At 36.4% G+C, this 24,509-nt stretch overlaps 1 protein-coding gene across 6 annotated transcripts in view; it reads right to left on the reverse strand.

Annotated features, from left to right (window-relative positions):
- The window catches only part of AGMO (alkylglycerol monooxygenase), a 381,935-nt gene that overhangs the window by 294,282 nt on the left and 63,144 nt on the right, over nucleotides 1-24,509 (reverse strand). For all 6 annotated transcript variants that reach the window (XM_078441735.2, XM_078441721.2, XM_078441711.2 and 3 more), the window contains one exon: nucleotides 21,639-21,790. In XM_078441735.2, coding sequence (XP_078297861.1) covers nucleotides 21,639-21,790 — 152 coding nt within the window. The remainder of the gene's footprint in view (nucleotides 1-21,638; nucleotides 21,791-24,509) is intronic.

The following is a 24,509-nucleotide window of genomic DNA, read 5'->3' on the forward strand; positions in this document are numbered from 1 at the left end:
CAAAAACCCAAGCTATTATGGTAACTTAATATGCCTAGTTAATTATTATCTAGTGTTATTTAGATGATTATTTGCACTATTCCTTTGTTTTTAAAGAGAGAAGTATACTGAATCCGACACAAGGTTGTGGCAGGCAGGGGGCGCAGTGAGGCTGTATGCCATATTCCATTTTAGCAAAATTTTAAGTACAGATCTTGGCTATAGATATGATTTATATATGACTGCCTCCACTGAAATATTTTCTATTCAAACTCATTTACATTCTTTGTTTTCTACTTTCTATTCATTTAGCTTTATGTTTTATGTGCAGGTCACTATGTCCTTACTTAGAATCAGTTTTTTTCCCTAAGCAATACTATCACTGTGGTACAGCCCATCAAAATTGTGCATAATTACATATCTTCCTATATTTCTAAAAACACAGAAATCACTGCTAATGAAATCTAGTACTTATGAAATAAGTACTGATTGAACTGACACTTGTATAGCTGGTGTTTTTCTGGGGCTCATCTATTTGTTTCACTCACAGTATAAGCACTTCACATTAGAGCACGTATCCTCTTTGATGCTTCAAATACTTCCAAAGCACAGAGCAAGCAATGAACATGTTTTAAAAAATAATACTGAGGAGAGGGAAGATGGCGGCGTAGGAGGACGCTGGGCTCACCACGCGTCCTGCTGATCACTTAGATTCCACCTACACCTGCCTAAATAACCCAGAAAACCGCCAGAGGATTAGCAGAACAGAGTCTCTGGAGCCAAGCGCAGACGAGAGGCCCACAGAAGAGGGTAGGAAGGGCGGCGAGGCGGTGCACGCTACACGGACTGGTGGGAGGGAGCCGGGGCGGAGGGGCAGCCTGCCGGCCAAGCAGAGCCCCCAAGTCTGGCTGGCAAAAGCCCAGGGGCTGGACGGAGTGTCTTCGGACAGCAAGAGCGACTTAGCGTTTGGGAGGTCATAAGTTAACAGCTCTGCTCGGAAAGCGGGAAGGCTGGAGGACAAAGGGAGGGAGACCTGCTGAGCCCCGGGACGACAGAGCTCAGTTTGGTGGGGAACAAAGGCGCTCGCCAGCGCCATCTCCCTCGCCCATCCCCCAGCCAAAATCCCAAAGGGAACCAGTTCCTGCCAGGGAACTTGCTCGCTCCTCCACGCAAACACCCAACTCTGTGCTTCTGCGGAGCCAAACCTCCGGCAGTGGATCTGACTCCCTCCCGCTGCCACAGGGCCCCTCCTGAAGTGGATCACCTAAGGAGAAGGGAGCTAAGCCTGCCCCTCCTGCCCCCGTGCACCTTGCCTACCCACCCCAGCTAATACGCCAGATCCCCAGCACCACAAGCCTGGCACTGTGCAAGTAGCCCAGACGGGCCACGCCACCCCACAGTGAATCCCGCCCCTAGGAGAGGGGAAGAGAAGGCACACACCAGTCTGACTGTGGCCCCAGCGGTGGGCTGGGGGCAGACATCAGGACTGACTGCGGCCCCGCCCAACAACTCCAGTTATACACCACAGCACAGGGGAAGTGCCCTGCAGGTCCTCACCACTCCAGGGACTATCCAAAATGACCAAACGGAAGAATTCCCCTCAGAAGAATCTCCAGGAAATAACAACAGCTAATGAACTGATCAAAAAGGATTTAAATAATATAACAGAAAGTGAATTTAGAATAATAGTCATAAAATTAATCGCTGGGCTTGAAAACAGTATAGAGGACAGCAGAGAATCTCTTGCTACAGAGATCAAGGGACTAAGGAACAGTCACGAGGAGCTGAAAAGCGCTTTAAACGAAACGCAAAACAAAATGGAAACGATGACGGCTCGGATTGAAGAGGCAGAGGAGAGAATAGGTGAACTAGAAGATAAAGTTATGGAAAAAGAGGAAGCTGAGAGAAAGAGAGATAAAAAAATCCAGGAGTATGAGGGGAAAATTAGAGAACTAAGTGATACACTAAAAAGAAATAATCTACGCATAATTGGTATCCCAGAGGAGGAAGAGAGAGGGAAAGGTGCTGAAGGGGTACTTGAAGAAATTATAGCTGAGAACTTCCCTGAACTGGGGAAGAAAAAAGGCATTGAAATCCAAGAGGCACAGAGAACTCCCTTCAGACGTAACTTGAATCGATCTTCTGCACGACATATCATAGTGAAACTGGCAAAATACAAGGATAAAGAGAAAATTCTGAAAGCAGCAAGGGATAAACGTGCCCTCACATATAAAGGGAGACCTATAAGACTCGTGACTGATCTCTCTTTTGAAACTTGGCAGGCCAGAAAGGCTTGGCACGATATCTTCAGTGTGCTAAACAGAAAAAATATGCAGCCGAGAATCCTTTATCCAGCAAGTCTGTCATTTAGAATAGAAGGAGAGATAAAGGCCTTCCCAAACAAACAAAAACTGAAGGAATTTGTCACCACTAAACCAGCCCTACAAGACATCCTAAGGGGGATCCTGTGAGACAAAGTACCAGAGACATCACTACAAGCATAAAACATACAGACTTCACAATGACTCTAAACCCGTATCTTTCTATAATAACATTGAATGTAAATGGATTAAATGTGCCAACCAAAAGACATAGGGTATCAGAATGGATAAAAAAACAAGACCCATCTATTTGCTGTCTACAAGGGACTCATTTTAGATCTGAGGACACCTTTAGATTGAGAGTGAGGGGATGGAGAACTATTTATCATGCTACTGGAAGCCAAAAGAAAGCTGGAGTAGCCATACTTATATCAGACAAACTAGACTTTAAATTAAAGGCTGTAACAAGAGATGAAGAAGGGCATTATATAAGAATTACAGGGTCTATCCATCAGGAAGAGCTAACAATTATAAATGTATATGCGCTGAATACAGGAGCCCCCAAATATATAAAACAGTTACTCATAAACATAAGCAACCTTATTGATAAGAATGTGGTCATTGCAGGGGACTTTAACACTTACAGAAATGGATAGATCATCTAGACACACAGTCAATAAAGAAACAAGGGCCCTGAATGATACATTGGATCAGATGGACTTGACAGATATATTTAGAACTCTGCATCCCAAAGCAACAGAATATACTTTCTTCTCGAGTGCACATGGAACATTCTCCAAGATAGATCACATACTGGGTCACAAAACAGCCCTTCATAAGTTTACAACAATTGAAATTATACCATGAATACTTTCAGACCACAATGCTATGAAGCTTGAAATCAACCACAGGAAAAAGTCTGGAAAACCTCCAAAAGCATGGAGGTTAAAGAACACCCTACTAACAAATGAGTGGGTCAACCAGGCAATTAGAGAAGAAATTAAAAAATATATGGAAACAAACGAAAATCAAAATACAACAATCCAAACGCTTTGGGATGCAGCAAAGGCAGTCCTGAGAGGAAAATACATTGCAATCCAGGTCTATCTCAAGAAACTAGAAAAATCCCAAATACAAAATCTAACAGCACACCTAAAGGAAATAGAAGCAGAACAGCAAAGGCAGCCTAAACCCAGCAGAAGAAGAGAAATCATAAAGATCAGAGGAGAAATAAACAATATAGAATCTAAAAAAAACTGTAGAGCAGATCAACGAAACCAAGAGTTGGTTTTTTGAAAAAATAAACAAAATTGACAAACCTCTAGCCAGGCTTCTCAAAAAGAAAAGGGAGATGACCCAAATAGATAAAATCATGAATGAAAATGGAATGATTACAACCAATCCCTCAGAGATACAAACAATTATCAGGGAATACTATGAAAACTTATATGCCAACAAATTGGACAACCTGGAAGAAATGGACAAATTCCTAAACACCCACACGCTTCCAAAACTCAATCAGGAGGAAACAGAAAGATTGAACAGACCCATAACCAGCGAAGAAATTGAATTGGTTATCAAAAATCTCCCAACAAATACTCCAGGACCAGATAGCTTCCCAGGGGAGTTCTACCAGACGTTTAAAGCAGAGATAATACCTATCCTTCTCAAGCTATTCCAAGAAATAGAAAGGGAAGGAAAACTTCCAGACTCATTCTATGAAGCCAGTATTACTTTGATTCCTAAACCAGACGGAGACCCAGTAAAAAAAGAGAACTACAGGCCAATATCCCTGATGAATATGGATGCAAAAATTCTCAATAAGATACTAGCAAATAGAATTCAACAGCATATAAAAAGAATTATTCACCATGATCAAGTGGAATTCATTCCTGGGATGCAGGGCTGGTTCAACATTCGCAAATCAATCAACGTGATACATCACATTAACAAAAAAAAAAGAGAAGAACCATATGATTCTGTCAATCGATGCAGAAAAGGCCTTTGACAAAATCCAGCACCCTTTCTTAATAACAACCCTTGAGAAAGTCGGGATAGAAGGAACATACTTAAAGATCATAAAAGCCATTTATGAAAAGCCCACAGCTAACATCATCCTCAACGGGGAAAAACTGAGAGCTTTTTCCCTGAGATCAGGAACACGACAGGGATGCCCACTCTCACCGCTGTTGTTTAACATAGTGCTGGAAGTTCTAGCATCAGCAATCAGACAACAAAAGGAAATCAAAGACATCAAAATCGGCAAAGATGAAGTCAAGCTTTCGCTTTTTGCAGATGACATGATATTATACATGGAAAATCCGATAGACTCCACCAAAAGTCTGCTAGAACTGATACATGAATTCAGCAAAGTCGCAGGATACAAAATCAATGTACAGAAATCAGTTGCATTCTTATACACTAACAATGAAGCAACAGAAAGACAAATAAAGAAACTGATCCCATTCACAATTGCACCAAGAAGCCTAAAATACCTAGGAATAAATCTAACCAAAGATGTAAAAGATCTGTATGCTGAAAACTATAGAAAGCTTATGAAGGTAATTGAAGAAGATATAAAGAAATGGAAAGACATTCCCTGCTCATGGATTGGAAGAATAAATACTGTCAAAATGTCAATACTACCCAAAGCTATCTACACATTCAATGCAATCCCAATCAAAATTGCACCAGCATTCTTCTCGAAACTAGAACAAGCAATCCTAAAATTCATATGGAACCACAGAAGGCCCCGAATAGCCAAAGTAATTTTGAAGAAGAAGACCAAAGCAGGAGGCATCACAATCCCAGACTTTAGCCTCTACTACAAAGCTGTCATCATCAAGACAGCATGGTATTGGCACAAAAACAGACACATAGACCAATGGAATAGAATAGAAACCCCAGAACTAGACCCACAAACGTATGGCCAACTCATCTTTGACAAAGCAGGAAAGAACATCCAATGGAAAAAAGACAGTCTCTTTAACAAATGGTGCTGGGAGAACTGGACAGCAACATGCAGAAGGTTGAAACTAGACCACTTTCTCACACCATTCACAAAAATAAACTCAAAATGGATAAAGGACCTGAATGTGAGACAGGAAACCATCAAAACCTTAGAGGAGAAAGCAGGAAAAGACCTCTCTGACCTCAGCCGTAGCAATCTCTTACTCGACACATCCCCAAAGGCAAGGGAATTAAAAGCAAAAGTGAATTACTGGGACCTTATGAAGATAAAAAGCTTCTGCACAGCAAAGGAAACAACCAACAAAACTAAAAGGCAACCAACGGAATGGGAAAAGATATTTGCAAATGACATATCGGACAAAGGGCTAGTATCCAAAATCTATAAAGAGCTCACCAAACTCCACACCCGAAAAACAAATAACCCAGTGAAGATATGGGCAGAAAACATGAATAGACACTTCTCTAAAGAAGACATCCGGATGGCCAACAGGCACATGAAAAGATGTTCAACGTCGCTCCTTATCAGGGAAATACAAATCAAACCACACTCAGATATCACTTCACGCCAGTCAGAGTGGCCAAAATGAACAAATCAGGAGACTATAGATGCTGGAGAGGATGTGGAGAAACGGGAACCCTCTTGCACTGTTGGTGGGAATGCAAATTGGTGCAGCCGCTCTGGAAAGCAGTGTGGAGGTTCCTCAGAAAATTAAAAATAGACCTACCCTATGACCCAGCACTAGCACTGCTAGGAATTTATCCAAGGGATACAGGAGTACTGATGCATAGGGGCACTTGTACCCCAATGTTTATAGCAGCACTCTCAACAATAGCCAAAGTATGGAAAGAGCCTAAATGTCCATCAACTGATGAATGGATAAAGAAATTGTGGTTTATATACACAATGGAATACTACGTGGCAATGAGAAAGAATGAAATATGGCCTTTTGTAGCAACGTGGATGGAACTGGAGAGTGTGATGCTAAGTGAAATAAGCCATACAGAGAAAGACAGATACCATATGGTTTCACTCTTATGTGGATCCTGAGAAATTTAACAGAAACCCATGGGGGAGGGGAATGAAAAAAAAAAAAGAAAGAGGTTAGAGTGGGAGAGAGCCAAAGCATAAGAGACTTAAAAACTGAGAACAAACTGAGGGTTGATGGGGGGTGGGAGGGAGGGGAGGGTGGGTGATGGGTATTGAGGAGGGTACCTTTTGGGATGAGCACTGGGTGTTGTATGGAAACCAATTTGACAATAAATTTCATATATTAAAAAATAAATAAATAAATAAATAAATAAATAATAATACTTCACAACCTATTGTGAAAATATACAGTTGTGGGTCTTTTTGTATTATCAAGATTTGTGAATTTGGAGAGACAAAAAAATACACATGATTTAAAAATACCTATGACACAAAATTACATTTTGCAAAGCATTCTACGAAGTATGAGCCCTCAAAATTTAAGAAAAAGGATGGTCAAATTACCTACTAGTGTGAAAGAATACAGAACAAATCTGTTTTAGTGATTTTTTTTCACATTTTACTTTCTAGTTGCTGGAAAAGAGATTGCAATCTCTAAGTTGGAAAACATATTGACCAATCAATATTTAAGCTCAGAGAGCAACAAAAGAAACTTTAAAATGTAGACAAAATGTACAAGTCCTAATGAATTTTGTTTCTTCCAAAAATTTCACTCTTTTCAAAAAGTGTAAGATAAGAAAACTGAAGTTTGAAGGAAAAAGGAATGTGGATAAGCCTGACCTACCAAAAACAAATTCAAATTATATGTATTCAAGTTTTAATTGATAAAGAAACATTTTTTAATGTTTATTCATCTTTTGAGAGAAAGAGGAAGACAGAGCATGAACAGGGAGGGGCAGATAGAGAGGGAGACACAGAATCTGAAGCAGGCTCTAGGCTCTGAGCTGTCAGCACAGAGCCCGACACGGGGCTCAAACTCGTGAACTGCGAGATCATGACTTGAGCTGAAGTTGGACCCTTAACCGACTGAGCCATCCAAGGTGACAGATAAAGAAACAATTTTAGGGGCGCCTGGGTGGCTCAGTCGGTTAAGTGTCCAACTTTGGCTCAGGTCATGAACTTGTGGTCTGTGGGTTCAAGCGCTGGGTCAGGCTCTGTGCTGACAGCTCAGAGCCTGGAGCCTGCTTCAGTTTCTCTATCTCCCTCTCTCTCTGCCCCTCCTCCATGCATGCTCTGTCTCTCTCTGTCAAAAATAAACGTTAAAAAAAAGGAAACAATTTTAAAAGAAAAGCTCATTTTAATTTTATTTATTATAGTTGACAAATCTTTAAAAAGATCATTAATATCTTGTTTAAATGATTGCATGCCTAAAACACAGTCTTTCAGTGTTTTCCCTTGTCTATATATCTGTGTTGAGACCTAAGATCTTCTTTTTTCCTATGTATGTATCTTATTAAGCATAAAGACAATTTCATTAAAATGTAATAAATAGAAATCCACAAGGTATGTTTCATATAATCAGAGCTCTCTAGCTGTAGTTTATATCATATAATACACTTGTACATATGCCCAATGATATAGCTGTATAGTAAATCTTTACAAGATCCTTTATGAAGTTCTATTGCTATCTCCAAGTAACAATGAGAAAAAAATGTTTGTATAAGGATAAGAAAATTTAATGCTGCATTTTGACAAAGGTAATTATTCTAACAACTAATGTATATAAATTATCATTTAAGGAAAACATAATAATTTTCATATTGTTAGATTGCATATAATACATTATATAAACAAAGAGACCAGACAATATAACAGTTAATGTTTTTCTTTTTCTTTTTTACTTATTATGTGTCAGGCTCTGTACTGTTTTCTCAATCATAATTCATTTATACTTCATAATGATCTAACGTGGATTATGCTTTTGCTATTTGAATACTTCAAATAAGGAAAAACAAAGAGGAGGCATAACTTGTTCAATATTATGCAGAAAATGGTAAACTAGGGTCTTAACCCTGGCAATTCGATTCCAGGTTCCCTTCCATTACACTGTACTTATAGAAGCTATCTCTGGGGGATGAGTTTAGGTGCACATTTCATTTTCCATCTTTTGCTCCTCTGTGCTTTTTCCTACAATATTTTTTTCTTACAAATGTTTTGGAATAAGAAAGATAAATTATTAATTTTTATATGAATGTTTCATCAATTCTTATAGCAGTCTCTCTCTTTGTACCTTCAGAATAAAAGAATTAAAAATTCCAAAAACTGCATAACAAAAACTTTTGTTACAAAGTGAGGTTAAAATGAGAAACCCATTTGGTTTTGAACAAATAGTAGAAAAATAACTTAGGAAATTAATCAAACTCCAAAAATCATACATTTTAAACTATTTTGACTTCTGTACATAATTTATAATTTCTAAAAACATGGAAAATATATTGTAATATTTTAGAAAGTTTTAGCAAAACAGTAAAAATATCTAGAGTACTTTAAATACGATCTTCAAAATTAGTGTAAGATTTTTAGTATGTAGTGTGGCTCTATGATGTATCACAATTAATTGTTTATTCAAGCTTGATCACCACATCAAAATGAAGAGATTATTATTCCCATTTCACAAACGAGGAAAATTAAGTGGATTAGAATCAGGTGTCTTTAACTCTAAATGTGTCCTTTTTTCCCCTGAGTAAACACTGCCTCTTCCTCAAGCCAATGAAGCTGCTCTCTGTATATGCATGAAATGAGAGCATTATTGTTTTCTCACTCAGCTAGTTTATTATTAGTGGACTGAATTGTGTCCTCCCAAAATTTATATGTTGAACTCCTAACCCCAGTACGTCAGAATGTGACTACTTTTGAAGCTTAGGGTTTTTTGTTATTTTGAGAGATGGGGGGGGGGGGGGGAGGAGGAAGGAGCAGGGGGAGGGCAGAGGAATAGGGAGAAAGAGAATCTTAAGCAGGTCCCACGCCCAACATGGAGCCCAACTCAGGGCTAGATCTCACAACCATGAGACCATGACCTGAGCTGAAATCCAGAATCCCAAAGCTTAACGTACTAAGCCACCCAGGTGCCCCAAAGATAGAGTTTTTAAAGAGGTAATTAAGTTCAAAGGAGATTATTAGGGTGGGTCCTCACCCAGTATGACTGATATCTTTATAAAGGAGATTAGTACACAAACACCTACCAAGGGCACATGATACAAAAACACAGGGTCCACAAGATAGCCACCTATAAACCAAAAAGAGAGGCCTCAGAATAAACCAACCCTGCTTACCTCTTGAACTCAGACTTCTAGCCTTTAGAGTTGTGAGGAAATTTTCTGTTGGTTTTTCTTACTACTTGAAGCAGAAAAATCAGAGTCCAGGTCTTTCACCTCCTTGGTTATATTTACTCCTAGTTTTTAAATTATTTTTGGTACAATTATTAATGTGATTGTTTTCTTAATTTTTCTTTCTGCCACTTTATTATTAGTGTATAGAAATGAAAAGGATTTCCATATATTTATTTGGTATCCTGCAACTTCCCTAAATTCATTTATCAGTTCTATTTTTTTTTTAGTGGAGTCTTTATGGTTTTCTATATATAGTATCAAGTCATCTGAAACTAGTGAAAGGTTTACCTCTTCCATATAATTTGGATGCCTTTTATTTCTTTTTCTTGTCTGATGGCTGTGGCTAGGACTTCTAGTACTATGTTGAATAAAAGTGGTGACAGTGGATGTCCTTGTCTTTTTCCTAACCTTAGAGGAAAAGCTATCAGTTTTTCACCACTAGGTAGGCTATTAGCTGTAGATTTTTCATATATGGCCTTTATTCTGCTGAGATACGTTCCCTCTAAACCTAGTTTAGAGGGACTAAACCTACTTTGAGGACTTTTATCATGAATAGGTGTTGTACTTTATCAAATGTTTTTTCTCATTCTATTGAAATGATCATGTTTTTTATCCTTTCTCTTGTTGATGTGATATATCATGTTCATTGATTTGTGCATGTAGAACCACCTTGCAATCCCAGGAATAAATCCCACTTTGTCATGGTGAATGATATTTTAATATATTAGTGGATTTGTTTGCTAATATTTTGTTGAGGATTTTTGCACATATGTTCAGTAGAGATATTGGCCTGTAGTACTCTTTTTTTGTATTGTCTTTATCTGAGTTTTGTATCAAGGCGATACTGGTCTCCCAGTATGAATTTGGAAGCTTCCCTTCCTCTTCTATTTTTTGAAATATTTTGAGGAGAATAGGTATTAACTCTTCTTTATATGTTTGGTCTAATTCACCTGTGAAGCCATCTGGTCCTGGATATTTGTTTTTTGGGAGTTTTTGATTATTGATTCCATGTTATTGCTGCTAATGGGTTTGTTCAAATTTTCAATTTCTTCCTTATTCAGTTTTGGGAGTTTATATGTTTCTAGGAATTTATCTATTTCTTTTAGGTTGTCCAACTTGTTGGCATATAATTTTTCATAATATTCTCTTATAATCCTTTGTATTTCTGTGGGGTTGGTTTTTATTTCTTCTCCTTCATCTCTGGTCTTGTTTATTTGAGTTTCCTCTCTCTCTCTCTCTCTCTCTCTCTCTCTCTCTCTCTCTATGAGTCCGGCTAAATGTTTATCAATTTTGTTGATCTTTTCAAAGAATGAGTTCCTGGTTCCAGTGATCTGTTCCATTGTTCTGGGTATTTTTGTTTTGTTTTCTATTTTGTTTATTTCTGTTCTAACATTTATTATTTATTTCCTTCCTTCTACTGTATTTGAGTTTTGTTTGTTCTTTTTCTGGCTCCTTTAGGTGTAAGGTTAGGTTGTTTATCTGAGGATTTTTTGCTTCTTGAGGGAGGCCCGTATTGCTGTAAACTTCTTAGAATAGTCTCTGCTGCATGCAAAAGATTTTGCACCATTGCGTTTTCATTTTCAATTGTCTCCATGTAGTTTTTTATTTCCTCTTTGATTTCTTGGTTGATCCATTCATTGTTTAGTAGCATGTTATTGAACCTCATGTATTTGTGTTTTTTCCAGACTTTTTCTTGTGGTTGATTTCTAGTTTCATAACATTGTGGTTGGAAAAGATTTATGGTATGACTTCAATTTTTTTGAACTTGTTGAGACTTGTTTTGTAGCCTAACATGTGACCTATTCTGAAGAATGTTCCAAGCATGCTTAAAAAGAATGTGTATTCTGCTGTTTTAGGATGGAATGGCCTGACTGTATCTGTTAGATCCATCTGGTCTAATGTGTCATTCAAAGCCACTGTTTCCTTGTTGATTTTCTGTTTGGATAATCTATCCACTTATGTAAGTGGTGTGTTAAAGTCCCCTATTATTATCATATTACTATCGATTATTTCCTTTACATTTGTTATTAGATGCTTTATGTTTTGGGGTGCTTTCACATGTTGGGTGCATAAATATTTACAATTGTTAAATTGTTGGATTCTTTACTTTATGATTATACAGTGTCCTTTGTCTCTTGTTACAGTCTTTATTTTAAAGTCAACGCTCTTATAATAGTTTGAGTTCTTGCACGGTATGCCCAAACTGCCTCACATTTATGATACCCCTCATCTAGTGCAACTTTAATCCTTTCCCCTTGTAGCTCCAGCCAGAATGATCCTCCTTGCGTTTCCTCAAATGTGCCATGTATCCTCTGTCTCAGAGCCTTTGAACTTACTATATCCTCTCTGCCTGGTATTCCTTTTCCCCAGAAGCATATGACTCATTCTCTTAAAAAGCTTTAGGTCTGGGCTTAAAAGTCACATTATCAGACAAATATTCTGGGGAATTCTATGTAAAATTGTGATGCCCAAACCTATCTGGTACTTTTCTATTTTTCCAAAACTGCTTTATTAATTTTACTGCACATATCACATCCTGACATTATATTAGTAACTTTCATAAAAATGTTTTGGATTTTGAGTACTATATATGCCAATAAAAGTTAAAGCGTACAGTAGGTATTCAATGAGTATTTGTTAAATAATAAATAAATGTCACTCCTCTCCTAAAAATCTTCCTGGCTTCATGTTACACCCATAATAAATAGGCTGCAGGGTAAACTGGGGAGTGTTGCTAAGGTTTAATTTATCAGTTTTATTATTGCCAGTCTAGAGGATCCTGTATGACCAGAATCCTGTCATCCTCATTCTCTTTCTTCCAGTTCCCTAACGGTATTCTCCACAGATGGTTTCTTACTATTCCTCAAGTATGCCTAGCTGATTCCCTCCTTAGGTACTTTGCATTAACAGGTTTTTTGTGTAGAAAGCTCTTTCCTCAGATATCCCAAGGATGCCTTCTTCGGCTCATTTAAATTTCTACTAAAATGCCACCTATCACCTCTATGAATCCCAAGAGATGTCTTACTTGATTCCTGTATTCATCACCCTCTATCCCACAGCACTCCTCACTACCTGGCATTGTATTACATATGTTTTACATCTGGATTTCCTTCCCTATTAAAATGCAAACTTCATAAAGACAGTGGCATTTATTTGTTCACTACTATATTCCCAGAAATTAGAAATTACTAGAATATAGGTTCTCATCTAATATCTGATGAACAACTGAATGCCTACTTCATAGGGCTGTTCTGGGAATTGAACAATATAATATGCTGCTTTATAATGTAAAGCACCTAGTCAAGTACCTAGCAATGTAATAAAGATTAATCAATAATAATAGTAACACTTAACATTAACAATGTACAAGTCATTTTCCCCATTTAAACTTTATAAAATCCTATCATGGGAGCACCTAGGTGGTTCAGTTGATTAAGCTTCCCACTTTGGCTCAGGTCATGATCTTGTAGCTCATGAGTTTGAGCCTGCATCAGGCTCTTTGCTGACAGCTCAGAGCCTGGAGCCTGCTTCAGTTTCTGTGTCTCCCTCTCTCTGCCCTCTTCCACTCCTATGCTCTGTCTCTTTCTCTCAAAACTAAATAAACATAAAAAAAAAACCCTATCACGTGTATAGTATTATTCACATTTAAGAGATGAAGAAATTAGAACAGATTAACCTGCTCCAAATCTCAGTTAATAAGTGGAAATACTAGGAATTGAACTCAGGCAACCTGATTCCACAATCTATGCTTTTTAAACATTCTCTAATGGCTTTCAATAATAGTTGACTTTTAATGATTGGTATTGCTATTAATACTATTACTATCATCATCATGAGGATTATGCATTTTAAACAGAATCTCATTTTTTTAATGCACGCTGCTTTGAGAAAAATTGATCAGTGCATTCAGAAATGTGCAAATTTAAGAGTAAGTAACAACAAGGACAATTTCTTTTGTCATTTTCTGTGTTTGTGCTATAATCATCATTGTACTTCACCTATTATAATTATTAAGTAATTATTAATACCTATCATCCATAGTAGAATGAACAATCAGTGACCAGATCTGTTATTAACAACACTATCTCTGGTACCTGGTATAGGGTTAATACAGAATAGGTGATCATTAAATATTTATTGAAAAAATTAATGTACAAATAGTTTATAATGGTAAAAAAAAGTCTCTAAGTTAGTTGATAATATTTCCAGACATCTTCACTTAGTTTTTTCTCTTCATAATTTTTTTCATAGTGCTATTTTCATATGGTAACAATAAATTCAGTCACAATTACAATTGTTTAATAAATGAAAGAGGATAGAATTGCAGTTGATTTGGCTTCTTATGGTCTAGAATGGCTGGGATCAAATGTTTTGTTTGCTAATGTATCATATGCATTTGGTAAAAGACTTCTCCAAATTCTCCTTTTGAACAAAATTACTTGGGAAAAAATATGCTTTTCCCACATCATATTAAATGGAGTACCATTTCAGTTCAATCCTAAAGGTTACCCTAACTTAAGTTTGTCTCTTTTCTGCCCATTTTAATCACCCCTAAATCTTCACATAAGCCTCCATCATGCGTTCTTAGTGTTGGCATATTAATTAATTAATTAATTCACTCATTCATTTTCACTTGGTTCATGCACTTTTAAAGCATTTTTAATTCAAACTCCACAAAACTTAGAGATTAATAATGCCAATAAAATCTATTTCAGAGAGGTTAATCCTAAGGTTATGTGTGTGGTAAATAGTTGCACAAATAGTTATACAACTAGATTTCTTGAAACAAATTCCAGTGCTCTGTCTGCTATGTGACAGGCAAGTGTACTAAGTCCTAGCACTAAAGGAAAAATAAGGCACATGTCTTAAGCAGTCACAAGCTGACTAAGGCTCATAAATTAATCTTTAATCCTTCTTTGCCTTCCAGTTTCATTTTGATTGCTCATTTCACAGCTTTTTTAATCCCTGGAAAATATTACCAGAGCCATCCTCAAATGCTCCCAACTATTCCTGGAAATATTTCCTGGAAATATTTCCACACTTTAGTATCAACATTCAAAAATAGGCTGATGGAGATTCCTGAAACTCTTACCCTTTATCATCAAGCATATGATTTGCCTGTTTGATATCTCAGTGCATCCATACTTTCAACACCTGGATGATGGCTCAAATATTTGTTTCAGTTGTGCTTTTCATATAATACCTACATCTTGAATCTAACTACACTAAACGAAATTCAACTTGTAGCCTTGAGCATGACCACAACTACCCGTGATAAAAATAAGCTCTTTCTAAGAGGAAAGTTCCCTCAGATGGGTTTTTCTGAGGGGCAATAATGGTAATCTTTCAGTTCATTTTAAGTACTCCTATGGACAAGTGTTTACCATCAGACGTAGTTGTTGCTTCTGTCATTAAAATGAACTCAGAGGAAAACGGCTGATACAGATGACATGTTTTTTTAGTAGAAAGTAATACTGAGAAACTGGCAAAACTCCCTTCACTGATATTCTGAATGATCACTACTCCAAGGATTGAGAGAAAGGAAGAAATGACAGAAAGAGGTGAGAGGAAGGGCTGCAACTTAGGCAAAAACAGGCTGGACTTCACCCTCACTCATCCAATGAGAATAAAATCACAGTATATTATAAAAATATAGTGAAACATATGGCTCAAGAATGGATCAATGGAACAGAATAGAAAACCCAGAAATGGACCCACAAACATATGGCCAACTAATCTTTGAAAAAGCAGAAAAGTATATCCAATGGAATAAAGACAGTCTCTTCAGCAAGTGGTGCTGGGAAAACTGGAGAGCGACATGCAGAAGAATGAACCTGGACCACTTTCTTACACCATACACAAGAATAAACTCAAAATGGATGAAAGACCTCAATGTAAGACAGGAAGCCATCAAAATCCTCGAGGAGAAAACAGGCAAAAACCTCTTTGATCTTGGCCACAGCAACTTCTTACTCAACACGTCTCAGGAGGCAAGGGAAACAAAAGCAAAAATGAACTATTGGGACCTCATCAAAATAAAACTCTTCTGCACAGCAAAGGAAACAAGCAGCAAAACTAAAAGGCAACCAACAGAATGGGAGAAGATATTGGCAAACAAAATATCAGATGAAGGATTAGTATCCAAAATCTAAAAAGAACTTATCAAACTCAACACCCAAGAAACAAATAACCCAGAGAAGAAATGGGCAAAATACACGAATAGACACTTCTCCAAAGAAGACATCCAGATAGCCAACTGACACATGAAAAAACGCTCAACATCACTCATCATCCGGGAAATACAAATCAAAACTACAATGAGATATCACCTCACACCTGTCAGAATGGCTAACATGAACAACTCAGGCAACAACAGGATGCAGAGAAAGAGGATCTCTTTTGCATTGTTGGTGGGAATGCAAGCTGGTGCAGCCACTCTGGAAAACAGTATGGAGGTTTCTCAAAAAACTAAAAAGGGAACTACCCTACAACCCAGCAATTGCACTACTAGGCATTTATCCATGGGATACAGGTGTGCTGTTTTGAAGGGACACATGCACCCCCATGTTTATAGCAGCACTATCCACAAGAGCTAAAGTAATGGAAAGAGCCCAAATGTCCATCGAGGGATGAATGGATAAAGAAGATGTGGTATATATACATACAATGGAGTATTACTCGGCAATCAAAAAGAATGATATCTTGCCATTTGCAACTACGTGGATGGAACTGGAAGGTATTATGCTAAGTGAAATTAGTCACAGAAAGACAAATATCATATGACTTCACTCATATGAGGACATTAAGAGACAAAACAGATGAACATAAGGGAAGGGAAACAAAAATAATAGAAAAACAGGGAGGGGGACAAAACAGAAGAGACTCATAAATATGGAGAACCAACTGAAGGTTACTAGAGGGGTTGTGGGGGGGGGGAAGGGATAAATGGGTAAGGGGCACTAAGGAATCTACTCCTGAAATCATTGTTGGACTATATGCTAACTAATTTGGATGTAAATTTTAAAAAATAAAAAAATTTTAAAAAAATATAGTGAAACATACAGCAAAGAGCTACCAAAAGTAGGTATATTCTGGTATTTTTATTTTTATTATTTAAAACAAAATTTTAATGTTTATTCATTTTTGAGAGACAGAGTGTAAGCGGGGAATGGGCAGAGATAGAGGGAGACACAGAATCCCAAGCAGGCTCCAGGCTCCAGCCTGTCAGCAAAGAGCCCAATACAGGGCTTGAACTCACGAACCGTGAGATCATGATCTGAATCAAAGTTGGATGCTTAACTGACTGAGCTATCCTGCCACCTCTATTCTGGTCTTTTTAAAAAAAGAAACACAAATGTAGCCAAATTGAGGTCACTTATTCTTCAATAGAGACCACAAACTTGGTACTACCACAAAATAAAATAATTTCTAAGCAATGAACACTTGCTTATTTTTATTTAAACAGTGATGGAAATTAAAATGGTCTAAATTCAACCCCTGTTAGAAGTCAGAAAAGAATGAAAACAAGTGAAATTTAATAAGTCATATAGAGAGGCCCACTTAATCATAATAAAATTGTAGGAATGACTAAATAATTACACAAAAATCATGATCACCCACCCTTTTAACTACAGAAAGAGATAAATAGACAGTGAACTAATTTACTTGTTGAGTAAAAGAGTTGGAGTTTGAGGGGATTGTATAAAGTCTTATTATAACAATTTTACAGATGAACTTCTTTATTTCAGAAATGAACTAAACTGTATTATAGCCTAAATGTGTAATCAGTGCCACAGCATAGAATATTAAAGGTAGAGTCAGGATAAGCTTCAATTTACAACCTTATATACTATGTAGGGAAGCTGGCTTTATCAGTCAGAGTCTAATCAGGAGGAAAAAACACACCAGTAATTTGAGTAAGAAAAAGCTAATGTAAAGAACTATTAACTAATAAAAAAGCAGTTAGCTACTAAATGGTAAACGAGGAGTAGTTCAGTGGTACAGAAGTAGCAACTAGGGAACAAAACTATTGCCTAAGCACCTGAGGGAGAGTAAAAAATGCAGGCATGTATGAATTTAGAAAACCCCCTCCCATCCTCCAACAAGTCTGAGTCAGACATCTTTGGAGAAGCTATGGCTACTTCAGGAGCTCTGGTGGGAACAGAGGAACTTCCTAGAGCACACAGCCCCCAGAGGGTGTGTGTTACAGGCAATCCTCTGATGTGGTCCTTTGGAAGACAGAGGATCTTACCAAAAGGTATAGGCTACAGCTAAACCATGGTTACTACCAGGTTCCCTGGGCACCCATCTGCTAAGTACCTCATGGAAAAGAGCACTCTGAAAACTGGAAGCAAAGCCCCTTCTATTCTGGCCCTGGAGTATCCGTCCAATCTTTTAAACTGACAAAGTCTAATACCAAGTAAGCTTGCAAATATCTGTAGGGTCTACCTCTGGTAACACAAACGATACCAAAGAAGGATTTGGAGAAGAGGGGCAATAAAATTAATAACTGGTTTCTTGTTTTTCCGCCATCCTTGGTTGTGGAAACTGATACAGATAAAATCTGTGTAATGTCACATGTTTATGCTTATAGTTACAAATGATAATTTCTTGGTTCTTATTTTCTAAATTGGGTTACCTTTTGTATCATTCTGACTTCAAGCTATTCACTAACAAATCATATAGGTAGCATTACTCATTAACTTTTTTTGAAGAATAATGTATGTAAACTTTAAGTACACAACTCAACATATTTCTTACAAACACATACACTCTTGCAACTATCACCCAAGATGAGATAAAATCTACTACCAGCACTCTGGAACACTCATTCTTACTCTTACTAAATAGTAATCATTTACACTGTAATGATTTTAATGTTCCCTTAAAAATCTTCACCCGATTTCTTACATGTTTAGCATAACTCATAGGAAATTCAAGGAAAAAATAATGCATCCTTTTGTATTGGAGACTAAGCATGCCAGAAGCTACTTTAAATTTGAGATGAATTTCATTTTGTCTTTTTACATTTCCTTCTTAAGATGTCAAGGCATTCCATAGGGGCACTTGTACCCCAATGTTTATAGCAGCACTCTCAACAATAGCCAAAGTATGGAAAGAGCCTAAATGTCCATCAACTGATGAATGGATAAAGAAATTGTGGTTTATATACACAATGGAATACTACGTGGCAATGAGAAAGAATGAAATATGGCCTTTTGTAGCAACGTGGATGGAACTGGAGAGTGTGATGCTAAGTGAAATAAGCCATACAGAGAAAGACAGATACCATATGGTTTCACTCTTATGTGGATCCTGAGAAACTTAACAGAAACCCATGGGGGAGGGGAAGGAAAAAAAAAAAAAAGAGGTTAGAGTGGGAGAGAGCCAAAGCATAAGAGACTGTTAAAAACTGAGAACAAACTGAGGGTTGATGGGGGGTGGGAGGGAGGGGAGGGTGGGTGATGGGTATTGAGGAGGGCACCTTTTGGGATGAGGACTGGGTGTTGTATGGAAACCAATTTGACAATAAATTTCATGGAAAAAAAAAAGATGTCAAGGCATTCTATAGAAATTACTGTGTTACTCTTGTTTTTCTGTAAGTTGACAATAATTAGCAATGAATTTCTAATGATCCCAGTGGAAAAGGGAATGAAATATAAATAACACAATAGACTCAAATATCCTCCTGTTCTTTTGTACAGGAATAGAGATCAAAATCAAGTTTTTGAGAATAAACTCCTTCCATAACTTTAATGTGAGAAAATTCTACATGGATGCAAACCAAACAAATAACAACAAGAAAACGACAGCAAAAAACCTAGCAGCAATTTGGGTTACTAAAGAAATAATTTAAGTATATGTAAAAACAAAAAGTATATATTGTTTCTTCAAAACTCATAGCATTTAACATATCAACAAATGTGGAATGTGTTTTTATTTTATTATTTAACTGCAAGTAGTGAAAGGAAAGTAACACATTAAGTAGGAAAAGAGGGTATTTTCCTTATTATATTTTAGGACAACATTAGGATTTTAGAACTGTTCAAACTTCTCAGTTAAATAAACTTGACTAATTAACTAACGTTGGTTCAGTAACCGAAGAGTCTCAAGAAATTTGATATTAAAAGTTTTTCTTACTCCTGTGTACTTCTAGATTTCTAAAATTCCATTTAATATTTTACATTATTATCACAAAAATTTAAAATTTGACTACCATACTGAAGGTTGACACTTTCAACTACTAATTTATTTTTTTTTCCTATGAGCTTTCCATCACAAGTCAAAGATCTTTGAACTTATGATTAGACTTCATAGCCTGAAGGTGGTGAGTGTTTTTCCAGAAGGTTTTTAGATTTTTTTTTTTAATGCCTGCTTCCACTGGATTTGGTTCAAAATTTTCTAATGGGAAGCATACTTTACACAGCCTCGATTCTGTGTATTTAATATATTATTTTACTTTATTGCTCTTCCTTAACTGGAGCACTTAACATCAACATATTTTTAGAAGTTTTATATTTGGTAATATTTTGTTGGTTCTTTGTTTCCTGTTATAATGGGCTTTTAAAGATTAAGCGAATTTGCAGATTTCCCAAACAAACACATCTGTACAGGACAGTGTGATATTAGAAGGCTCCTGAAATTAAATAATACAATATAAATGCTTTCTGCATTACCCATTTGCTGCATAGAAAATGAGGAAGATTGCCAATGGGTTTATTTTAGGGAGAAAACTACTATTTTGAAATAAAATACAAAGATTACTACATGACCATATTTTATTCCTAGTCATGTTCAATTTGGGAGTATCCTCTTGCTTTATACACAAGGAAATGATGTCAGGCACTGACATATTATTTTCAAAGACAAAGGTTATCACACACAAAATAAATAATTTTTTCTAGTTTATTTGTTCCTTTCAAATTGTTTTAATGAATTAACATTCTTTATAGTTTCACTGTTTACGCATGGTTAATGTACCTAACAAAAATAATGCTGCATTTAAAATTTCGTGCCTTAAACATAATGCTAATCTATGTCACTCCTATTTCCTCATCCTTGCTTGGGAAGGATATTTGGTCACCATCCTCCTACACACATTGCTTGGTTATTCACCCTGATCTCAGGCCTCTTCTTGCCATCCCCCAATTAATTTTTATTATTATTCCAGGTTTCTTCCCCTTCCTTCCTTCCTCCCCACACACTCAACCCAACCACCCACTGAAATCCTCAGTTCTACTCTTCAGTAGGTTTTCAAAATTAGCACATTCCCCCATTTCCCTTCAGAAATACGTTTGCATGCCTTCTTCCTCCTTAAAGACTATTTGCTCACCTTAGCTCTACAATCATTCTCCAACCTCTACTTAGTCCTACAGAGTTTAAGACTGTTTCCTGTCCTTCCATTTCCCTTTCCATAACAAAACATTGTTTGGAAAGTTCAGCCAGTAATCCCAAAAACCAAATTCAGTGGGCCAGTGTGGTAAGAGGGCTTTGTATTAGATAAGAAATTTTACAAAACTGTGGTAATACTGAAATGCATTATGGTTAGTGCCTAGATGATTGCATTTTCATTTGCAGTGAGGAATTACTGCCAAGAACTTGAATCACTCTTATGTATGACAGCACACATTACCCAGGATTCCATGCTGTTTCAGAGCTTTTCTGAATGACCATTGATAATTGTGACATGAAGTCTGATACTGTGTGTAAGAGTCTCTAGACTCTACCAAGCATGTCATAATAAGAAAAATGTAAGGTGGTATATTAAAAAGTAATGCTACAGCCATCACATTCTCAACAGTTTTTTTGCAAGTTAGGTACAAGAGGTGTGAAAAATGTATCTCTAATAATTTCACCTTTTAAAAAAAATTCAGATTTTTTCCATTTAAATTTCAAACTAAACTTTCATCATTAATCTTTATATACTTTAAGACAAACCATGTTTTTCACTTATTCATTCATTCAATATTTATTGAATACCTGCTATGTGCCCAACACAGTTCAGCATAAATTATCCCTAAATTATCAATAAAACCTTGATTTGCAACTTACCATGGGCCATGCGATGGAACCAGTAGTAGCCAAAATCAACTCCTAAGAAAGTTAAATACCAAGTCCATGGAGAATCCCAAGGCAAAATGATGAGCCTGTAGTTCTCCCAGATATAAATGTATGTGGTCAGTTCGATGCTTCTGGAAAACAAACTGGAAAAATAAAATTTACAATGATTATACCACTTTTAAATGTAAAATTATAAAACATTTTAGGTAACATTTAAAAATTAATGTATTCATATATAAAAATAAAAGTCTTTCTCTCTTCTTTTTTTCTCACAGTTCTATCAGACCTTTTAAAAGGCTCAATTTCCTTCGTATCAAAATGTTCCATGAGATATTTCCTTTTGTTTCACAGTTATCATGGATGCCACCTATTTGCACTCTCGATTTCATGGAATTTAGGATGCCATTCCTTTTTTCTTCTTTTTTTTTTTTTTTTTGTCTCTTAAAATACTTTCATAGAAACCATACAACATAAATATGACAAAACTACAACTTATTTTCTGTGACTGTCATTTCCAAATCTTAATGAAGAGCACAAGAAGGGTGCTTTTTAAAGGAAGTTTAAAAGGTATAAAGTTTAAAGGGGACTGCAGAAATGCCTACTGCCTTAGATCAAAGTTGCTTCTGGCTAACTACTGTCTATTTCTCTTAATTCCCTTCTTCTCTCTTTTGCACACAGACTTATACACATACTCTTATGTTATTAGATGTTATACTTAGGATCACAAATTGGATTCTCAAAGAATTTCAATAATTCTTGTAGTAATATAAACTATAACTCTAAAGATGTAAGAGAATAATCTTTCCCTAGAAATAATGTATAAAAACTTAGATACTACAATGAGATGTCACATTACACCAGTGAGAAAGCTAGTATCAAAAAGACAAGAGATAACAGGTATTGGTGAGGATACAGAGAAAGTGAACCCTCATGCACTGTTGGTGAGAATATAAATTGGTGCAGCCACTGTAAAAAACAGTATGGAGTTTCCTCAAAAAATTGAAAATAGAAATGCCATACGATCTAGTACACCTACTGCTAGGTACTTACCAAAGAAAATGAAAACACTAACCTGAAAAGATATAAGTACCCCTTTGTTTATTACAGCATTATTTTCAATAGCTGAGATAAGGAAACAATCCAAGTGTCCATCAATAGATGAAAGGATAAAGGAGACGTGGTAAATACATACAATAGGATATTACAGTGTCATCTGAGATCTTGCCATTTATGCCAACACAGATGGACCTAGAGGGTATGATGCTTAATGAAATAAGTTATACAGAGAAAGAGAAATGCTACATGATTCCATTTATATGTGGAATCCAAAAAACAAAATAAAAAAAAAAGAAACAAAAACAAAAAAGGATTAATAAATACAGAAAACAAACTAGTGGTTGCCAGCAGCAGGGCGGGGGGGGGGGGGTGGGAGGGGGAAGGGTGAAACTTCTAGTTATAAAATAAATAACTTGCAGGGATGAAGCTACAGCATAGGGAATATAGTCAATAATATTGTAAAACTTTGCCTTACAACAGATAGTAACTGCATTCATCATGGTGAGTACTGCATAATGTATAAAACTATAGAATCACTATATTACACAACTAAAACTAACATGACACGGTAGGTCAACTGGAAAGCTACTAAAATTTTTTTTAAAAATCTAGTTAAAAGAAACAACTTTTTTTAAAAAACCCAGACACTGGAATATGGTTTGCCACCTATGCTACCAAGCTTCTATAAATTCTTACCAAGAACGTTCCAAAAAATATATAATATACTTCAATTTAATTAAGTGTAGCATTTTCTCTTGAAATTGTCTGTAATCAAATTTAAGTTTAGACTAAAGATAATCTTTCCTGTATCACTTCTATAAATTTGGTTGAAGTGACTTTTTCTTTTATATTTATTATTAATATGTAAAATGAATTGATCACTCTAATAAAAATTCACTTATAAACTATAAACAGATGAAGAAATTGTTAAACATTCTAATTTTAAATAAAAGCTGAAGAAGCAGCTCAAATTAGTATATTATTAAATTCACCATTTTAATAGTATTTCCCTCTACACAGTGAGCATCTATGAATTAGCATGTAACTGAGTCTTTTGAAGATATGGGCCTTTAAGTTTAATCTACTTTTGACTTTAATTATGATAGGATTATAACTATTATTTAATAACTTTAAAATCGTCTCCTGTTGAATACTTCAAATTATTAGTTAATCTGTAACATAGAACATTAGGTCACTTCACAACAGCATTAATATAAATAATGAAAAGAAATGTCAAATGCCTACATTTTTTACAAACTTTTTTTTTTTTTTTAAGAGAGGGAGGGAGGGGGGCAGAGAACGGGAAACAGAGAATCCCAAGCAGGATCCATGCTATCAGCTCAGAGCCTGACATAGGGCTTGATCCCACAACCAAGAGATCATGACCTGAGCCAAAATCAATATTTGGCCGCTTAAGGGACTCAGCCACCCACATGTCCCAAAAGCCTACATTTTTGAAATGACTATACATTATCAGATCTTAAAACCCATTTTTTTTTCAATTTGAGATTATTGTTAGTTCTTTAATTGTCCCCTGTATGTGAAGAGTTAGGAGAAATCAAAAAAGTGGCAAATCACCCTATATTGGTGGGTGGTAGGTTTCTTTTTTTTATTTTTTAAGTTTAAAAAAAATTATTTTTTCAAAGAGCAAAGAACCCGGGGAGGGGCACAGAGAGGGGGACAGAGGGTTCCAAGAAGGCTCTGCGCTGATAACCGTGAGCCAGATGTGGGACTTGAACTCAGGAACCATGAGATCATGACATGCAATAGACTGAACCACCCAGATGTCCCAGTGGGTGGTAGTTT

This window comes from Panthera onca, chromosome A2, assembly GCF_046562875.1.
Source record: "Panthera onca isolate mPanOnc1 chromosome A2, mPanOnc1 haplotype 2, whole genome shotgun sequence".
Lineage (NCBI taxonomy): Eukaryota > Metazoa > Chordata > Mammalia > Carnivora > Felidae > Panthera > Panthera onca.